The 20765-nt window shown below is 46.6% G+C and overlaps 1 protein-coding gene across 1 annotated transcript in view; it reads left to right on the top strand.

Moving 5' to 3' along the window:
• The window catches only part of RYR3 (ryanodine receptor 3), a 418103-nt gene that overhangs the window by 334396 nt on the left and 62942 nt on the right, over positions 1–20765 (top strand). Inside the window, exons 65-67 of the mRNA XM_075532282.1 lie at positions 8698–8828; positions 16441–16761; positions 17931–18171. Of these exons, the coding sequence (XP_075388397.1) occupies positions 8698–8828; positions 16441–16761; positions 17931–18171 (693 nt within the window). The remainder of the gene's footprint in view (positions 1–8697; positions 8829–16440; positions 16762–17930; positions 18172–20765) is intronic.

Here is a 20765-nt window from a genome sequence, read left to right as displayed (position 1 = left end):
CAACAACTTCTAACCATATTCTATATGCAGTCAACAAGAGAAGCAGTAACATTTTTCCATTCAATTTCACTTGAGAGAATGTACCTTTAATTTATGTTTCCCATTTGCAATGGTGAATATTTCCTTTTCTCGGTATCTTTCTGATTCTCTCAGCTTATATACATGTAGATGCATCTACGTACATTCCCTGCATGAGTCTGTGTGCTGCTTTGTATTTTTTTAAAATGCATTATTTTTCTTGGGGAATAAAAAGTCAAGGAAAGGTCAAATTGGAAATGTCAGACCAGAAGACTGCTCCTCCTCTGACTTCTTATTCTCTATTCACGTATCCATTCCAGATATTATGGTCTGTCTGCTCTCCGTCGCACTGAGAATACTGGTGCCTGTGTCCTTCGCTCCATGGTGAAGTCAAGGCTGTCCCCATTGTTTCTCTGTTGGTTATTCCAGCAGCTGTAGAGCCGGAGCTAGTACCTTCTAGTGCTATGAGGCATGTGTGTGTGTGTGTGTGTGTGCGTGTGTTTTCACAGACTGTGAAAGTAAGCCATGCTATATGTTTTAAATTCAGTCTTTAAAAAATGCAATAAGCAAATGTGGTGCAGAAAGCTGATGGTGCCCAGCTATCAAAAGACATAGCGTCTGGGATCTTAAAGGCTTGAAGGTAAACAACCAGCCATCTAGCTCAGAAGCAACAAATCCCACATGAAAGAAGCACACCAGCCTGTGTGATCACGAGGTGTCAAAGGGATCAGGTATCAGGCATCAAAGAACAAAAAAATCATATCATTGTGAATGAGGGGAAGTGCAGACTGGGGACTCAAAGCCCATCTGTAGGCAATTGGACATCCCCTTACAGAAGGGTCATGGGGAGGAGATGAGCCAGTCAGGGTGCACTGTAGCCACGATGAAACATACAACTTTCCTCTAGTTCTTAAATGCTTCCTACCTCACCTCCACCCCCACTATCATGATCCCAATTATACCTGACAAATCTGGCTAGGCCAGAGGATGTACACTGGTACAGATAGGAATTGGAAACACAGGGAATCCAGGACAGCTGATCCCTTCAGGACCAGTGGTGAGAGTGGCGATACCGGGAGGGTGGAGGGAAGGTGGGGTAGAAAGGGGGAATTTATCACAAGGATCTACATATGACCTCCTCCCTGGGGGATGGACAACAGAAAAGTCAGTGAAGGGAGACATCGGACAGTGTAAGATATGACAAAATAATAATTTATAAATTATCAAGGGTTCATGAGGGAGTGGGAGCGGGGAGGGAGGGGGAAAATGAGGAGCTGATACCAAGAGCTGAAGTAGAAAGTAAATGTTTTGAGAATGATGATGGCAACAAATGTACAAATGTGCTTGACACAATGGGTAGATGTATAAATTGTAAGATATGAGTTGTATAAGCCCCAATAAAATGATTTTAAATAGTATATAAAATTAGAAGACCTTTTTCCTCTCCCTAGTCCTCTACCACGTAGGCCCAAAGAGTCATTCCTTATTATCTGATGGGCATGTTTCCAGCTATTTTCTATCTGTGCACTCTACATATATGGGATCACAGTTTTAGTATGCATCTGCAACTTTGTCTTGTGAAAGGCATCTAAAGATGTAATGTATCACTCAACTTCAATTTTTAAGTTTATCATTTAGCCCCAATACCCATCAGTTCCCTGCTTTAAAAGACCAGAAGTCAGTAACTTATATTTCTAGCCACCTCCTGTCCTACCTTCTAATTTTTGCTATTCTGTGTAATTCACCATAACATTTAAATTCAGTTGCATAACCAATTGTCTTCGAGTTGCTTACCATCGCATATATTTAAATGATTCAGTGCTCAGCGTCTGTCCTTTCAAGCCTTGACTTTACGATTGTTTAATTTTCATTATATCTCTCCATCCATTGGATGCTGTATCCCTGACAATGGACATTTTGGATGTCAGATCTAGGGATATGGAACAGAGATCAACAAAACCTGCTACCTATAAAGTAGGAAGTTGCAAAAAAATTGAAATAAAACTCAAACCTCTTCAATACAACATTATTTACATTGGTTGCTTGGGGTGGGGGGGTCACATCCGTAACCACTAATAAATTCTTCAGCACAGATCTTCGATTGACAAGGACCTGTTTCTTACTCCAGACCCACCACTAGCCCCCCCAGGATTTTCCAGGGACCAAATTCCAAAAACCAAACTTAGTGCCTTTGAGTCAGTGAACCTCTAGGACAAGGTAGAACATCCCCTGTGGGCTTTCAAGGCTGTAATGCTGTATAGGTGCAAAACGCCTCGTCTTTCTCCCAGGGAGCGGCTGCTGTTTTCAAACTGCTGGCCTTGCAGTTTGCAGGCCAGGGTGTAACCAGGACTCCTTGCTGGAGACCAGAGAAGCATGCTTGGTCAGTTAACCTCCCTCTGGACCCAATCTGAATTTGTTTTACGTGCAAGTATTTCTTATTCCATGACCAAAAAAATGTATTCCCTGGCTTTTTGAATATTGATGGTGGCCATTTCTTTTTTACCTCATTATTTGTAATTTTATCTTTATATTAGTATTATCTCATCCTTACCACTTGATTCCAGTTTTTGTTTTCGTTGTTGCTGTTGGGTTATGAAGCACAGCAGGAGTGGATGCGAGGGGTGATAGGGGATGTGAGGGGGTGGGAAGGTGAAAGGGTGAGGGAGCATTAGGATTTATTGTGATTATATAACTCGTCTTAAAGATGATTTAACCATGAAACAAAAAGGTCTAAAATTTATTGTGGTGATAACTGTAGAATTCTTCTTGATATGATTGAATTATTGAATTATATGATATGTGGATTATGTGCCAATAAAACTGTGGGAAGACAGGGTGAAGAGGTGGCTGGTTCAGTCTCTCTGACAGGCCAAGCCTAGGGGCAAGGTCATTCACACTGGTGTCTCTCACAGCATTAATTGGAAGACTTCTGGACTTTACTTTTCAAAGGATGTCTAACAGCTTGCCCTGGAGAGCTGTTGTGTGTGTCTCCTGGCCCATCAGCTAATTAGCGCCAGTGTGTGCCTGCTCTGGATCTTGTTGAGTGCTGGTCGGTCAGTAATTAATGTCAGCGGGGACAAGGGTGGCTTCTTAAGTCAGAGGGGCCTGGGACTGATGCACTGTCTTTCACCCAGGAGTGCTAGTATATCAACTAAATTTACATAAGTCTGTGTTCCGGACCTCACAAGTTTAATTTTGGAGAAGGGAAGACAGGGAAGCATCTACTTATCATCAAAGCCATTCGGGATCAGTTGATACACAGGCTCCGCTCTGTGCCAGCGAAAATGTGGCCCGAGGGTTGCACTGTCTTAGCCCCTGTCATCCCTAATGACCAGCCAGACTGGTCATGAATGCCCTCTGTCTGCTGTTTACGTCCCTTTACAGTTTCACTCTCTGTCCCCTCCTCCCCTGCTAAAGACAAGAGGAGAGGAAATAGGATTTATGGGCTCATTGGCCACTGTGGCTGGTAAAATGGTGGAATTGTTAGCTTGAAGAAGGAAGGAAAAAAAAGCTCCTTGCAGGATCCCTATATGTGGTGTAGCTCTCATTTCCCTGAGGGTCCCTGGGGAGACAGGTCATGCTGGAAGAAAGTAAAAATGAAATGTATCTTCTCACGCCCACCTCTACCTTGAGTGTGGCCCTCCCTGTATCCAGTGGCCATCCAGTCCGTCCCAATTCCCTACAGCACCCCCCTGCCGCCGCCCTCCCCCACCCCCTGTAGCAGAGGAGAATTTGATGACTCCTTGGGGATTTCAATAGCTATTTCTCAGAAGTAGTTCACCAGGCCTTTCTTCTGAAAAACCTCTTGGTGAAATCAAACCTCCGAACTTTAGGTTAGTAGCTGAGTACATTTGAGCTCCAGCCCAAGAGAAGAGAGAGACTCCGTATACGTGGAGGCTGAGAAACCAAAAATCTGACCCTGAGCATTAGTTTGTTTGCATTGGGAAGCTTACAGGCTGGAAAAGCACCACCCAGTGTGGGCCAGCTGGCCAGGAAGGGATCTGCTAAGAGTGGTAGGGGGTGGGTAGCTGTGGGGCTCTTGTTATACTAGGTAATAAACAAGTGGAAAAGCTGGGTTTTATGGAGAAGAATTCAGTATCAGGATCAGAGGAAGGCTTATTAACAACCTTTGATATGCAGATGACACACCTTACTCGCTGAACACAAAGAAGGGTAGGAAGCACTTGCTGATGAAGATCAAGGATGCAGTCTTCAATATGAATTGCAACTCAATGTAAAGAAGACCAAAATCCGCACAACTGGGCCAAATAGGTAACATCATGATAAGTAGCGAAGACTGAAGTTGTTAGAGATTGCATCTGGCTTAGACCCACTGTTAATGCTCATGGAAACAGTAATCAAGATATCAAAAGACACATGGCACTGGAAAAATCTGCTACATAAGACCCCTTCCACAGTGTTGAAAAGCAAAGAGATTACTTTGAGCACCAAACCATGATGTTTCCAATCACCTCGTGTGCTTGTGGAAGTTGTGCATTAATTGAGGTAGACTGAAGAAGAATCGATGCATTTGAATTACAGTGCTAGCAAAGAATATTGACATTATCATGGAATGCCAAAAGAACAAACATCTGTCTTGGAAGAAGTACAGCCAGAATACTCCTTAGAGGCAAGGATGGCCAGGACTTCATCTCAAACACACAAGGGTACAAAAACCCCTGGAATTAGGCAGGGCAGAGCGGAGCTTTCGTAGTACACATTTTTACTGACAGGTGAGCGTCAAGTAATGCACTCTGAGTTAGTGTACCCAGTGGCATCACCTGGGAAGGTTCTCTCTGGTCACAGTGAATTATTTTCATGAGCTTCACTCGAACCTTGTTTTCTGTGATGGCTAATTTCAGAGAACAGTGTGTGGCTTTGAAATTTTGTTTCCTGCTTGGGCAAAATGCCACAGAAACTGTTGTGATTTTGAACACAGTTTACAAGGACAGCACTATGGGAAAAACTCAAGTGTATGAGTGGTTTTCTCATTTCAAAAAAGGTGAAATGTCAATTGGTAGTGCATTTGGAGTTCCTTCCACCAGGCCAGACTGTTAATCAAGCTTTCTATTTAGAAGTTCTGAAAAGATTGCATAACAGTATGCCACAAAAGCCTGGTTTGTGGCAGACAGGGGACTGGTTTTGCCACCATAACAATGCACCTGCTCACACAGCCATCTCAGTGTGCCAGTTTTTGCCCCAAAAAACAGCATGCCGCTCTTGGCCCCCACACATTGCTCACCTGTCCTTGCTCCAGGTGACTTCTGTTTCTGCAAATGAAGAGGAACATGACAGGACAGGACAGCGATTTGACGACATAGAAGAGGTGAAGGGGAAAAGGGGGAGGAGGTGCTGCCAGCCATCCAAACAGATGAATGTGAAAAATGTTTCCAAGGATGGAATCACAGAGTTGATAAATGTATTGCATTTCATAGAGAGCACTTGGAAGGTGATATAGTTATTTTGTAAAAATTAATAATTCAATACATAGATTTGAAAAACAAACTTCCATTTTTGGGGGGTACCCCCTCGTACTTTGAACCTGTTATCAAGAAAGAACAGTCCCTGAAGAAGGACATCATGTTTGGTAAAGTGGAGGGGCAGCAAAAAAGAAAAAGGCCCCGATAAGATGGGGGAAAGGTGGCTCAGGACCAGGCCATGTTTCATTCTGTTTTCCATGGGGCTGTGACTCAGAACCAAGTCCATGGCCCCTAACAAGAAGGGACGACAATAAACCACTTTGGGATGTGGGTTCCTGAAACTATATGCGTCATGATGTTAGAGACCTACGACGACGTGTTAGGTTACTGACGCGATGAGCACTTCATTGTTCCCAGTGATAAAGGGGCAGGAGGAAGTATCCGCACGGCATCTGGCTGTGGTTCCAGCCTGGCCACACGCTGAGAAGGTCTAAGCGAGGCGGCCACAGGACACTGGGAGCCCCCACCCGCTGGAAACACAGCCACATCAGAGCCTTAGACGCCCTCCGTGCACAGTGCATACCTCCCAAGGACTCACACATAGGTAAGAAAGGGAATTTTCAAGAAGGGATGGAAGGAGACGTAGGATGGGGGTGAGGCCTGCTCAGACGGGAAGCAGCTATGCAGTAGAAACTTCCCAAGGAGTAAGCAGGTCTCCAGAGACTGACAGCCTCCCTCCTGCACTCCCCTTCCCCGCCAGGAAGACACGCTCCACATGGAACCCAGGGGCAGTGCTAAAAGGCCAGCGCGGTTGGATTTGTTTTGTCCAAAGGCGGCTGCCGTGTTGCTGGAGCAGCCCTGGATATTGGGATTTTTAAGAGCTAAGTCTTCACCACAAGGGCAAGGCTGAGCCATTAGCACTGAAATGAGTGCCTAGCTGAGGACACATCAATCTGCTTCCAGGTGCTGGGTTTAAAGCTCTGCTCCAAACTTCACAGCCAAATGTGCTGCCAGTTGGTCCCTAAAAGCCAAGTCTCAGAAGATAAGGAGTAAACCCATCTATCGGAGCACTGGTTTTCCTTGAACACGTTCAGATGGTCTCTTTTTACTCCCATCGTGAAGGAGTCTCTGGGCGGTGCACATGACCAAGCAGTCAACTACTAACTAAAAGGTCTACCCAGAGGCCTGGAGGTCTGTTTCCATGCGTCACAACCAAGGAAAACCTCTAATCTGTGGGGTTGCAGGACTGGGAATCCAAGACAACTGTGGTTTGGGCCCCTGGACTGAAGCCCGAGTGGAGAATTCCAAGGAATACAACTTCCTGCCGCCTCTGTACCCCCCTGACCCTCTCCCTGCTTCTTCTCGGTAGCCGGGTCTCTGCAGGGTACCTGCAGGTTGGCCCTGCATCTGAAACACAACAGTTCTAACGGCGCCCAGGCCAGGGCCCTGCAGATTCCCATTCTGCCCGCAAATAGTCTTGTCAAGTCTGTTTCGATCCACCGCTTTCTCGGTGCTGTAATGAACGGCAGGCTGGTTCAAATCCCTGCTCCCCGTCCATCAAGATAGGTTATTGGATGTCATCATCTCTAGGTTGTATTAAGAACACAGGATTCTGTATTTATTGTACCATTCGTTGAAGGCAGCTGTCATTTGTTTCTAGAGCCACTTCACGGTTGCATTCTGGCTTCTTGGGACTCCTGTCGTCGTTGGCAGGTGTGAGAGTAAAGGGTGATGAACACAGTCTTAGAGCTCAGGGTTCTGTGGGGAGGTGAAGGATCCCGGGACGAATGCCTTTCCATGTCCACATAGTTGCAGCTGTGCAGTCAGCATTGGCTCTTGGCTCCTGGCTCCCCTCTCCAGCTGGCAATTGACCTTAGGCTGGCCCTGAAACAGGGTACAGCCAGACACCCTGAGATTCCAGAAATTCTGCCTGTGCCCTTCAGGCGTACCACAGCAGCCGTCTGTGGAAACCCATCCGTCACAGAGGAAGACACCAGTATCCATGACAGGCTGGAACACTGGCATCCCATTCAATGCTTAATGATCGTTTTCCATGCATTGTCTTTGTATCTAAGAAAACTTGGCCTGCTCGCCACAAGGTCAGTGGTTCAAGGCCTCAGAGGGCTCCTCGGGGAGAAAAAGGGGCGGGGGCAGGCTATGTGCTCCCTAGAAGACTTACAGTCTCAGAGACTGACCATAGGGTCTCTCTGAGTTGAAATCGACTAGATGGCCTTGAGTTTGGTTCTGATTTTATCTTTATCTCCTGGCCTGACCCCAGACTCACAATGTTGGTTTATTTGAAGGAATGCTCCCCCTTATTTTGGAACTGACGTCACATGAGTAACCTGCACACCAAGCGTGTGTATTTTACCTGTGATTGGATGCCAGGGAGTGACCGAGAGAAACTGCTGCTGCTGCCGGGGAAAGAGATGTCTCCGGTCTCTAATCCATGGGAAGCAACAAATGCCAGCCCCTATAGAGCCCCTTCCAGCCAGCATTGTCACGAGCAGAAAACGTAGACAATAGAACCCCAAAGCCAACTCCCTATCTGCCTTGACCTGCCACGTGCCTCGTTCCCATCACGTTCGCGTGAAGGAATGTAGTGGTCCTACAAGCAAACCAAGGCTTCTCAATTAGAGCTCTAATCAAGGGGATTCCAGTCATCTTTGTAGCCATTTGTGTGCTGGTTTCATAGAAAGATGTAAGCCCCAGATCTTAATAGATGGTGTACCCTCAAATGCCTGTGGACGCAATGAATAAACATCCTGGTCTCTGCTTTAAGCCAAGCAATATGCTTCTGTACCGCCCAGTCCAATTGTGAAGCAGGCCTGGTGTGCTGTGTCTTCTGGGTGCTTTGGGCTTGTCTGTGGGCACAAAGTGTCCATGATAGCCTGCAAAGGTGATTTGAGCAAAAGGAGGATCCTTGTGAATCTGGATCTCCGCAGAACTCACGTCTCTGACATGCTGGCGAGAGGGCCAGCGCTGCACAGCCTGCGACTGCACCTGAGCGGGTGAAGACAGTGAAGCGCCAAGAAATGGTGCCACTGTTCATGAAGCAGGCGTGTAGTGTGGAGAGCGAGACCCGGGGAGGGAGACGTGCACGCAACCATGGGCTCAGGGCCCGGCGATGACAACAGGGAGAAGCTTCTCTGTAGAGAAGGGCATCTGAGACATCCTGGGGAAGGGGCCTGGCCCATCAGTGCATGAGGCCAGCATGTGGGCGGCAGCTGCATTTGTAAATGGATTTCTTGGTCCCCAGGCAACGTCCTGCCCTTGGAGAGTGCCTGGCCTCGCTGGCAGCAGCCATACCCGTGGCATTCTTGGAGCCTGCCCTGAACCGCTACAATCCACTCTCTGTCTTCTACACCAAAACCCCAAGAGAGAGGTCGAGTAAGTATCCTCCCCCAGAGGTCGTCACCCCCCTCCTCATGCTGAGAGGAAGGCCATGCAGACAGGGCGCAGCCACCTTGCAGCCCCGTTAGCTTACCTGGACCAAGAGAGGTCAGGACACCAGAGTGAGAGGCTGGGTTTGTGTTTCTGTCTCGCTGGAGAAGGGGACGTGGTAAGAACTTTGCTAGCATTTAGATGTAGTTCCTTCGCTGATACCAAGGGCTCAAGCAGAAAGCAAATGCTTTGAGAATGACGATGGCAACATATGTGCTTCACACAAGGGATAGATGTATGGATTGTGATAAGAATTGTATGATCCCCCAATAGAATAATTGTTAAAAAATAATAATAAAAATTAAAAGCAAAAAAAAAACCAAAAGATTTAGTTTCTTTAAAGTGAAGAGACAATGAAGTTGATTTCTAAATTCTTCCCATTCTAAGATTTAAAGATGTGTTTTTCCCGGGCTTTTGGTTCTCCTTCGATACCTGGAGATGTGCCCCTTTCTCCAAAGTATCATCCGAAGTGGGGTACACATCCATTCTAATGCCCTAGTTCCACGCAGGAAGTCCACGGAGAGGCTGTGCTTTCCAAGATGCCGAGACCACATCTTCTCCATCTCCACAGAAAACTGAGCAATGAAACGGAAAGGACACCGAAAGGGACATTCTTAACAGGATCGCTGATACTCGCTAGGTCTTAGAATAAGGATCAGTGTGACCAAATATGGTCCACAGCCAATTTTTGTCACCGAATTGTATTGTCTTGGAAGTCACTTGGTCACATACTGTTGATGGTCACTTTCAGACTACTGTGGCAGTTGGGAATCGTGGCAGAGCCTATCTATCCTGCAGCTCCTGGAACATTTACTGTTTGGCGCTCACAGACCAAGGAAAACACATGTTCTAGAATAATTAGAACCAGAATCCAAGCTGACTTGTAAATCTGCTTCCAGGAGATGGAGGAAACCACTTTTTAAGAAATCACCTTATACCATTTTACTTCTATGAGAGACTGACATTTGTATCCATTGTCACAACTGAAAGATATCCACAGAGGATTTTTACTTTTATGCAAAAAACTTTAAAAGCAAAGCCAGTATTTCTTTTGCAATGAGCCTTCAAAGAGGCAGCTCAGCCCAAGCAGTGAGAGTGGTGTCACCCAGCGCCTTCCTCAGCATCTCAGTATCAAGCTGCCGAAGCTCTGAACTGGGTTGGTGAACACTGCTATTTTAGGTTTTGTGTGTGACTGGGTGTGATTTGGCAGGTTGTTGTTTGAGTCTGGGAATGCTCCTTTCCAGAGCAACTTAAAGACAATTGTTTCTTAGCTTTGTACCATTTCGGTTTACAGAACAGTTTCCTAGGAAGGCTCTGCTTTTGCCCAGCAGGGGGTCTGTACCTGGATTAATGGATTCTTGCTTGAAGTCATCAGGGGTCAACAGAGGAGCATTCAAGCAAGAGCCTTGACTCAAATTTGAACCTCAGCCAGAAGAAACAACAGAGATTCAACATAACCTGAAACAGAAATGATCAAACCACGGGACTAGTCAATATTAAACCATATCAACCGGAACCAACACTGCTCCGAACCGGTACTTTCTTAATATTGAGATATTGAGTCCAGTCAATGATGGACTAATGGCCAATCCCATTTAGTCCAAGCCCCCTTTTCAAAGGACCATCATATCCCAAGGGAGCAGACTTCTTTCAAAATAAGAGATGTTTTCTTGTGAACAGGCATGAAGTCAAGTAGAGGGAAGATTTTAGCACCATTCCTGAGAGTTGACAAGCCAGTTAAACCAGGAAGAAGACTTCCAGGAAACTCCAGAGGTCATGCCACACTTTCCTCTGTCGCCACTGCTCCTTTATTGCCACTTGATTTCCTGAGGAAATTTCTGTAGGAGAGAGCGCGATCCCGCTCCCACCCTAGTAATGACCCCCAGCACAAACAAAACAAGGCTACTTAATAGAATTCTGATCTGTTTGTAGAAGATGGTGAACACTAGTGTACTCAGAGTTACCCCCAAACAGAAACCTGGCCAGGATGCCTCAACACTCCAGAGCCCCCTCGGAAATCTGTTAAATTAAACTTTCCAGCCACTCCCTCAGCCTCTTCTCACCTCTTCTTCCCCTTTCTTTTTTGTTTTAATCATTTTATTGGGGGCCCATACAGCTCTTATCGCAATCCATACATGCATCCATTATGTCAAGCACATTTGTACATTTATTGCCACCATCATCTTCAAAACATTTTCTTTCTACTTGAGCCCTTGGTATCAGCGCCTCATTTTCCCCCTCCCTCCCTCTTCCTCTATCTTGAGACCAGCAAAATTGCCTCCAACTTTGCTTTTCTCTGCCCACTCATGATTTCCAATGAGTCACCGATTGCTGCTAATGGGGGGACAGAAATGACTAGACAGGCTTTTGTGACACTGAGAAGTGGCTGTAGTCTCTGCAGATCAGCCCAAGTGTTGCTCCCAAATTCCGAAGGGTCTGGGGCCTAGTAATGACTGTAATCCTGGCTGTTTGTACACGTACCCTATCCCCCTGTGACTCAAGAACTTGTGTGTCTGGGCATAGCGCAGGGTAGAGCTGAGGTTCTGCCCCTGAGCTGTTGTTCAATTGATAGCAGTGAGGTAGTGGGATAAAATCAGAGCTTGATGAAGATTGAGAAAAACATGATTTAATTTAGAGAGGGGGAGAATGACTCTTTCCCATTGGTTTCCATCTCAAAGACTATTTCACTTTTTTTCCTTATTATTTTACACACATTTGCATTGACTTCATAAGTCACATTCCTAAGCCACACCTACCATATATACTCGTGTATAAGCCAAGTTTTTCAGCACAAAAATGCTGAAAAACTGAGGTTCGGCTTATACACGGGTCAGTGGTACCCCAGCAAGGTGTAACATCTCACAGGTGATTGCCATTCCTTGCTGTTCACTCAAAGCCCCGCTGACACTGCAGGGCTTTGAATGTTTGTTACTCACATCTAACCAATCAGAGCCATCCTATGACGTGGACGGCTCCAATTCGCAGAAACCCCTGTAGTGATTCACTTACACCAGCAGCTGAACTGTAAGGATGTGTCTGTGGCTGCGCTCCGTCTCTCCCCTCTGGTCTCTGTGTTAATTCACATCCTGCATTTCCCACCCTAGGCTTATACTCGAGTCAATCAGTTTTTCTGGTTTCCCAGGTAATAATTAGGTACCTCAGCTTATACTCGGGTTGGCTTATATTCGAGTATATACACGGTAAGTCACACCTCAGTGTCATTCAATGCATACTCCACAAGGAAGGAAGAGACAAGGTTATGATTATGGAGGGCACAAGACGTCATTTAGTGAAGCAGTGTGGAATTTAATACCTAAGTCTCCTGGTCCTGTGTTTTTCATCGTTGGATTAATCAGCCAAGAGTGAACGGTTCTTGAAAAGTAGTGAGTGCGTGAATACGTATTCTGGTGCAAGCAGTATCCCTCCAGCAAAGATGATGGATGGCTTAATGGGCTCTAAGAAGGTAGACTTTATTCCTTAGAAAAAAGTGGATGCCCTGGGGGTAGTGACAAATGACGTGAGTCTGTGGTTTAGCAATGCCTTAGGAAGTGACTTAACAAGCCTTCAGTCAATCGGACACCTCTATTCATTGCATTTGAAGCCTCGCCAGCAGAATGACCCATTTTAGTCATCCACTGCCCTGTGAGCTTCTGAAACATTTTATAAATAACAAGTAAATGCTTAGCGTCTGCCGAGAGATGGTTGAACACTGCTGTATGCCAATTTCCAAAAACTAGGCAAGTCTTCATTTATGGCTCGCTGTAGTCTATTAGTCTGACAACTGGATTAGCCAATGCATCCTAGTCACCGGTCTGTGTACTTTCCATGGTCTCTATAGTGGATTTGACCAGAAAAGGAAAAGAAACAATTCTGGGCTAACCCCTCCACTGCAGTTCAAGGAGACGACCCTCTGTGAATTGAAGATCTGCAGAGCTGCACAATAGGGAAGTGTGTGCTAGACTCGTACCCAAGGGTTCTCAAACTCGAGCATGCATCAGAATGGCTTGGAGAACTTGTTAAAACAGAGATCAATTTGCCGTGTCCCCTGCCCTCCATCCCCATCCCCATAGATGTCTGAGTCTGTAGCGGCATAACACCTCTGACATACAGTCTAAGCTGAACAAACAAAACCCGAGCAATACAAACCAAAATACAGATAATATTGACATCTCAGCGGTGTTGTGTCAATGGAGGTCACCCTCTGGAAGCTGTGTTATATGTTTTTCCTTTTTTTAGTATATGAACCTAGAGGGACAACAGGTAGAATAAGGGGTTCAGGGGACTGGAGTACAGTGATGGTGAGGGGTAAAAGGGAGACAATGTCAAGGAGTCCAGGTAGAAAAAGATTGTTTGGAAACTGGTTGTGGAAACAATTGTGCAATTCTACTTAACGTGGTTTGAAACACAGAAGTGTATGATATATATTAAATTCCAACTAATAATATTTTTTAATCTGCACTTTGAATGGTTTGCCAGATGATGTTGATACTGTTGGTCAGAGGACCATCGTCTGAGAACCACTGACGAAAGTACCACAACAAAAGCCAAACCTTGCTGTCAACTCACTGTCAACCCGCAGCAACCTTATAGGACAGACCAGAAATTCCCCCTTGGGTTGCCAAGGCCGTACATCTTCATAGAAGCAGACTCCCACAGGGCGGCTGGTGGGCTTAAACCACTGGCCTTCAGTTCAGCAGCCAAGTGCTTAACCACTGTGCCATCCAGGCTCCTTCGAGGCAATGGCAGTGTCATCTAATGTGTCCTTCAACGCGCTGGTGTGTTGTTCTAACGGGACCCAGCTGAGGTGGTTTTCCCGTTGGCTCACGTGGCAGGCTTCATTCTGCCATGGATTTATTATGTGGCATTTGAAGTACAAAATATCTTCTGAACTATAAATGTTTGTTCCACTCAAGGACATATAAACAACTCTTGAAGGTCATTATAATGAATTGGGCACAGCAATCCCCAGCAGTTCTGTGTATTTCTTGCATAGTAGGGGCAAAGTGCCCATGATGATGTCTATGTGACATTTAACACACACACACACACCTGGCCCTTCTCGTTATAAACTTACAGCAAATAATTGTACAATGAGATGGCATCTAATCGTTGGCATTATTCGGTGAGTAGAGCCCTAGCACAGACAGTTTGACACCCCTGTCCTGTTTACTCTGAGAGTACAGCTATGTGAGTGACTCTTCCCAGCCTCCCATGCTGATGTCACTCAAGATACCTGCCTCCGCTGCAAGTGGCAGGACAGGCTTGTTCTTTGCAAATGATAGTGCACCATGTCTGACCGGTGTCATTCCCTGTGACAGGGATTCAGAGTTCTTTGTCTTCTTTGCTATGAGTCCTTTAACATAGTTTGGATGGGGAAAGACAGTAGTCCATTCCTGACTTCTCAAGGTGGGGGGGGATCTTTCAATTTCTCCCTACCCCAACAAAATACCATCATGATGGCAACCAGAAGTACTCACTGGCACTGCTCTCTGCCAGTGAGGCTCCTGGGAGAGTAGCCAACTTTGTGGTTGGTTTGTATATGTGTGTGTGCCGGGGGTGGGTGGGTGGGGAGTGTCCCAAAATGTTGCCATTTCACCAATTTTATGTGTATAGTTCAGTGTCATTGATCACGTTCACCATGTTGTACATCCATCCCCACTATCCACAACTGCACATGCAGGACTTGGGGGCCTCAGGTCTGAGTGGTAGGTTCATTCCTCCAAAGACAGCCAGGTTACATTACTCAGTTTCCCTGCTCTGGGAAGTGCAACCATGGGAAAAATAACCCTTTCTCTACTGGTCGATATGCCTAAAACACAAGGGGGAAACACACACACACACACACACACACACACAGCCATCAAGTCAATTCCAACTCATAACAACCCTATAGGTCAGAATAGAGCGTCCACTGTGGGTTTATGAGACTAGAATTCTTTACAGGAGTAGAAAGCCTGTCTATGTCCCAATAGCCCTAAAGGCTATAGAATTTTGTAGCTTCTTTCTTATTTATCAACTTTTCCATTCCCGTGGACCTAAAATCTAGAAAAGAGGCAAAGGGCCTATTATGTGAAAGAGTCTGCTTTAACCTTAGAAGTCATGCAGTCTGTATTTGACACCTAGTATAAAAAAATAATTTCCCACATCTGCCATTTTCCTGTGGCTTCTCGGATGCCCTAACACCTCAAGAGCCTGGTACTTTTGAGAACTGTGTCCAACAGTGGAGTCTGCATATGCTCTGCCTCCCCAGAAAACTCCCTGGACTCACCCAGGGCTTGCAGAGAGCAGTTAGCTATGGATGCACATTGAGGCTTTGGGACTTGTGATTTTCAACTGCTCCAGCCAGGCCCCTGCTCAGAGCTCTGGTCATCTTCAAGGTAGGTCCCAGAGGTCCTCCCCTATCAGGAAAGCTGTGGCTTCTTCCTCTCCCCTCTGTTGCAGAGAATGGGGTCCGTAATCTTAGGGGAGGCAGGAAGCAGAGCAGCTTATCCTCTGGCTGTGCCTGTTTCTGGTTCTTGCACCTGACAACTCTCCTTGAATTAAGTGTTCCGGTCCGTCTGTTGCCCCTTCATCCTGTCTGTCCTTGTTAAGTGAAGTGACCTGAATGATTGGGTTGAAAGAAAAGATAGGACTGAATCACTGCTCCTTATAAATAAACTCTGCGAAGCAAAAAGATTCCAGGGACTGACAGGAAATCTTGGCGCAGGTTACCACAGGTCATCGACAACTTCTGTTGAAAATCCAAAGGCAACATGTGCAATTTCCCCCCCAAATTTCAACTGCATGAGAAATCATGTTCTCGGGCCAGAGAAAGGGATGTTTGTTAGGAGGGTTTTCTTGTTCCTTTTTTGAGCAGTGCAGATTTCTGCATTGAACCACATCTTGATGGGTGAAATGTGCCTTGTGTTAGGCAGGGTTCTCTAGGAAAATAGAACCAGGACACTCATGATTTTATATATATATGTGTGTGTGTGTGTGTGTGTGTGTTTATACAGCATGAAGAAATATAACAGCTAATTAGTCCATACTGCAGTACAGAGGGCTCAGTTCAACTCACTTCTGTGGAACAGTGAATGTACTGGAAGTCCTTCAGCTCCCATGGGCTGCTGGGTCCGGCAGAGTCTGCCCCCAGGCAGCAAACCGCAGGGTGGGTCAGCAACAGTCAGTAGCTCAGGAGCTTAGTGAACAGGTTTCATTAGACTATGACCCGAGAGGTTGGCAGTTGGACCCATCGCTCCCCAGCCGTGTCATGGAAGAAGGCCTGGGGATCTGCACGGGAAAAGACTGCTGCCAGGGACACCCTATGGAGGTGCTCTGCTCTGTACTGCATAGGGTCACCAAGACCCGGTGCCAATAGGTACGGCATGTAGGAAGATGTGCAGCCTCTGGAAACTGCGATCATTCCACAGGCAGTTGGATGTCAGAAGCTCCCTCCCACCCAGTGCCCACTAATGAAGCCCTGGTACAGACGTGTTTATTAAGGACCCAAGGCAGGGGAGGGCAGAGGGAGAGGTTGAACCAACTGTCCCTTTATTCTTCCTGTGCTCTTCTCGATCAGTCCTGGGGATGCCAGACACTGTGGAGGACATGTGTCCCGACATCCCCCAACTAGAAGGTCTGATGAAGGAAATCAACGACCTGGCTGAGTCGGGGGCCCGGTACACCGAGATGCCCCACGTCATCGAAGTGATCTTGCCCATGCTCTGCAACTACCTGTCCTACTGGTGGGAGCGGGGCACGGAGAACCTGCCCCCCAGCACAGGGCCCTGCTGCACCCAGGTCACCTCCGAGCACCTCAGCGTCATTCTGGGCAACATTCTGAAAATCCTCAACAGTAACCTGGGCATCGACGAGGCCTCCTGGATGAAGCGCATTGCAGGTAACACTACCGCCTTTTCCCCATGGGCTTACATGGGTACTTGTACTTTCAGCTCTCTCACGACTACATGGTGACTGCCAGGAAATGTGGTTCTATCTTGGAAGCCCCCACCACCACCACCACCTTTCATTAAATAGTAAATAAAATCGACTTGTCCCTCCCTTCATTTACATTGTTGGGGGTTTGTGTGTTGGTTGGTTGGTTATTCAGTCACTCTGATTCTGATCTTTAGTGTGGATTAAATCACTGGGTTCTGAAGTAAACAACTGGGATATTCCGCCTTAAAACTTGAGTAAGATGTGCAGGTTTTCTTATCTTTATGCGGGCCCCAAACCCTAGTGCCACTTACTCCTTGTCTCTTCCTTTCCATTAATTTATAGTTGGAACCAGGTGGCTTCCTCTGGGCCCAGAGGAACCTCCAGGTAGCAGGTTGACAGTTCTTGAGTGTCCTGAGCTGCAGTTCGGTTGTTGGGTTTTTAAAATTAAACTTATCTAGGAAGGAACCAGAAAGCCTGGGTTGAGCGCCTCCTCTTGGCTCAGGACCGCCTTGGTTATTGTGAATAAACCACTTTCTTCAAGGAGGGTATGACCTGCTGAAGGACTAAGAGCAACATGGAAGTTGTGTAAAGCGATACAATGTTGTGTAAAGTGATACAGTGTTGTGTAAAGCGATACAATGTTGTGTAAAGCGATACAATGTTGGGTAAAGTGATACAATGTTGTTGTAAAGCTCTGAGACGGGTCCTCAACCTTCCCAATGCCGCCACCCTTTCATACAGTTCCTTATTTTGTGGTGGCCCCCAACCAAAAAGTTATTTTCGTTGCTACTTCATCACTGTCATTTTGCTATCGTTATGAATTGGGCCCACAGGTTAAAAACCACTGCTCTCAGAGGTACAGAATGCCCCATATGTGCATGAGCAGGTCAAGGGTGGCAGGGGCTTTCCCGAACCTAGAAGAACAGAGCAGAGCTAGGAACCTTCTGCCGCCTCCCCAACAGTGGCTGTATGAGAGAGAGAGGGAGGTGCCAAGGGGAAGAACAGGGAGGGGGTGTAAGTGCTGGTCCACAGGATGCATTCCACAGCCTCGCTTTTCAGTATTTCTCCTTTCATTGGTATCGGTTGTCACAATGAATGTCACGAAGGAGAGCCTCTTGTTTCCAAACGCAGTGTATGTCCAGCCCATCATCAGCAAGGCCAGGCCAGACCTACTGAGAAGCCACTTCATCCCCACTCTGGAGAAGCTGAAGAAGAAGGCCATCAAGATAGTGCAAGAGGAGGAGCAGCTGAAAGCCGACAGCAAGGGGGACACCCAGGAGGCAGAGCTCCTGATCCTGGATGAGTTCGCGGTGCTCTGCAGGGACCTCTATGCCTTCTACCCCATGCTGATTCGCTACGTGGACAACAACAGGTACGGAAGAAACCATGGAAGCCAGGCTGCCCATTCTAGGGCCAATGTGTGCAACAGAATAGCATTATGGGAAGGTGGTGGCAAGTCGTTTTATAGGTGAGAGAAAAGGTCACATCCTCTCCCTCCCAAATTCCTGCCTGGTGTGCCGGTGCTGTCTTTGATGATTTAGTGTGGCCCATGGCATGGACCCCTCATCTTCACAGGGGCCCCAGGTGAGAAGTTGCTCCTTTGCTCATCCATTCAACATATATTAATAGACCACGTCAGGCATTGGGGGGCCAGGAGGGAATAAAGAAACACGTTCTGCCCTACAGAGCTTTCCTTCACAAGGGGGAGGAGGACAGATACAACCTACAAGTCCATTGGCATCTAGAGCAGGGTAAGGGGAATTAAGAATCTCAGTTTTGTGAAACAATGCAAGTGATGATAAATCCCCACATACTCTTTGATTCGGTGCAAGAGGGTGTAACAGTCGTGTCATCTTTCCAAACCATAGTCCGCGAGCCCTGTGCCCTGTAGTTATTGCGCGAGAAATTTATAAAGACCAGAGAACAAGACTTGCGGACTCTTGACAGGTAAACCAGGCTTCCCAATGAGAAAGAACAGTGGTACACAGGCTGGAATGGTCAAATAATTTAAGTTGAAATGTTTTAATGGTACAATTCAAATGAAGCCAGTAAGGTCTCTGCAACAATTAAAAGAATCTCCATTTTCAATAGGCTGTTACTTAAAAAGTGGCATTGAAGTGGGCATCCCAGAAAGATGGCGTAGCCGGTGCAGCCCATAGGAAGGCGTCTATTGGGGATGTTGATGGGGTTTGGGGAGGGGGGGTGCTGATCTTGAGAGTGGTGTGGCTGAAGCAGAGTGACAGGTGGGAGAGGAGAGGCTGCCTGGGAGCAAAAAGAAAGAGCACTAAAGGGACTCTGGCTTTCACGCAGCGTGAGCTAGGTCCTTGGAGGTTTCCTGCGAATTAGTGATGTGATTCGATTCACTCATGAGCCCTGTGTTGGGATGGAGGCGGGCACACAGGCCTGACATCGAGTCAGTTCTGTCTCATGTCAACCCTGTACAGGGTTTCTAAGGCTTTAAACCTTGGTGGTAGCAGATAGCCTCATCTTTCTCCCTCCAAGCAGCTAGTAAGTTTGAACCTCGCAGCTCACAGTCCAGCCGTTAACCCGACAGCTCCACCAGAGAGTCTGGGGACCTGGTAGTAGAGTGAAAACAAAGGGAGTAAGGAGGCGATTGGGAGCCTCAGAAAGATCCCATTAGGCGGCTGATGTGATCCAGAGAGAGGAAAAGGAAACGGGTGGTTTCCAAGGGGTTGGTAGGAAGGGCAATGGAGCTACTGATGGGTGTGGAGTTTCCTCTGGAACCATGTGGACGTGGTGGTTCAACACTGTTAATGTACCATATGTCACCAGTGTGAAATGTTACCTGTATTTTACCATAATACTTTTTTGGAACATGTTTTTTTAATGATGGTGGCTGAGACCAGGGTGGTAACAGTGAAGGGTGAGAGAATCTGTCAGATAATGGGTCTCTTTTTAAAGCTTATTCAAATTTTCTAGTTTGGGAGACAGTAGGTAGGTCAGATTTTATTTGTTTTTTGAGAGAGAGAGAGAGAGAAGGGCAAGAAATCACCTTTGGGGATGATAAAATTGAACCAGCTGCTCCACAGGCAAACGATAAGGCTATGTACTCCCATAGAGACCTAGAATCGTTGAAATCCTATCCAGGGACACTATCAGCTATCCTATCCGAATCAACTAGATGGCAGTGGAATAGGGTTTACGGGTAATGCAGTCTTTCAAAACCATGAGACTAGGGCACATCAAGGTTAGCTGACAAGGCCTGTAAGGTGACCAGACGTCCCAATTTTTAACAATTTTTCCTGCATCCCATGGCTTTTTTTAAAAGTCCCGATTTTTGGAAAGAATGCATGACAAGCTAGGGTATACGGTTTTCGGCTGCCATGTGGCTATTTCTCCCGGATATGAGTTTTATCAATGGTGTCCCGCTGGTGTCCCGCTTTACCAATGTGAAAATCTGGTCACCTTAAAGGGCCATGTTCTACATCTTGTTTGGATGAGTTTCTCCTGGTGTCTCAACAGCTCATAAATGGCTATCTTACAGTGCCACAGTTGGTCTCTGTCTCAAAGAAATAAGAATGATGAAAAGTGAAGACCCATGGAAACCATCAGACCAGTGGCCAATAAGCAATGCAAAAACATCAGTCTTCAGAACCCCGAGACTAGAAGAACTAAATGGTGTCTGCCTACCGTGACCAATGGCCGTGGACAAGATCACACTATCAGGCCTTAGATTGGGAGAAAACGATGGAACAACATTCAAAATTGTAGAAAAGATTGGATTCACTGGTGAGACAGAGACATGTGGAGCCGCTAAAACTGGGGTATTTTCACCCCCCAGTGCAAGGCAGTGTCAGCCATATCTCCTCTGTTCTTGCCACCAGCGCTGGCAGCACCAGCCAGGTCCACAGAGTCCCTGCTCCAGTGGACAGTGTTGGTTGCACATGATCAAGAAGTGGCAACTCAAAAAGGGCAGCAGCATCCAGTGCCACAATCGCCAGCCAC

This window comes from Tenrec ecaudatus, chromosome 14 (assembly GCF_050624435.1).
Source record: "Tenrec ecaudatus isolate mTenEca1 chromosome 14, mTenEca1.hap1, whole genome shotgun sequence".
Lineage (NCBI taxonomy): Eukaryota > Metazoa > Chordata > Mammalia > Afrosoricida > Tenrecidae > Tenrec > Tenrec ecaudatus.
The sequence above is the reverse complement of the archived record's forward strand: the minus strand, read 5'-3'. Positions and strand labels throughout refer to the sequence as shown.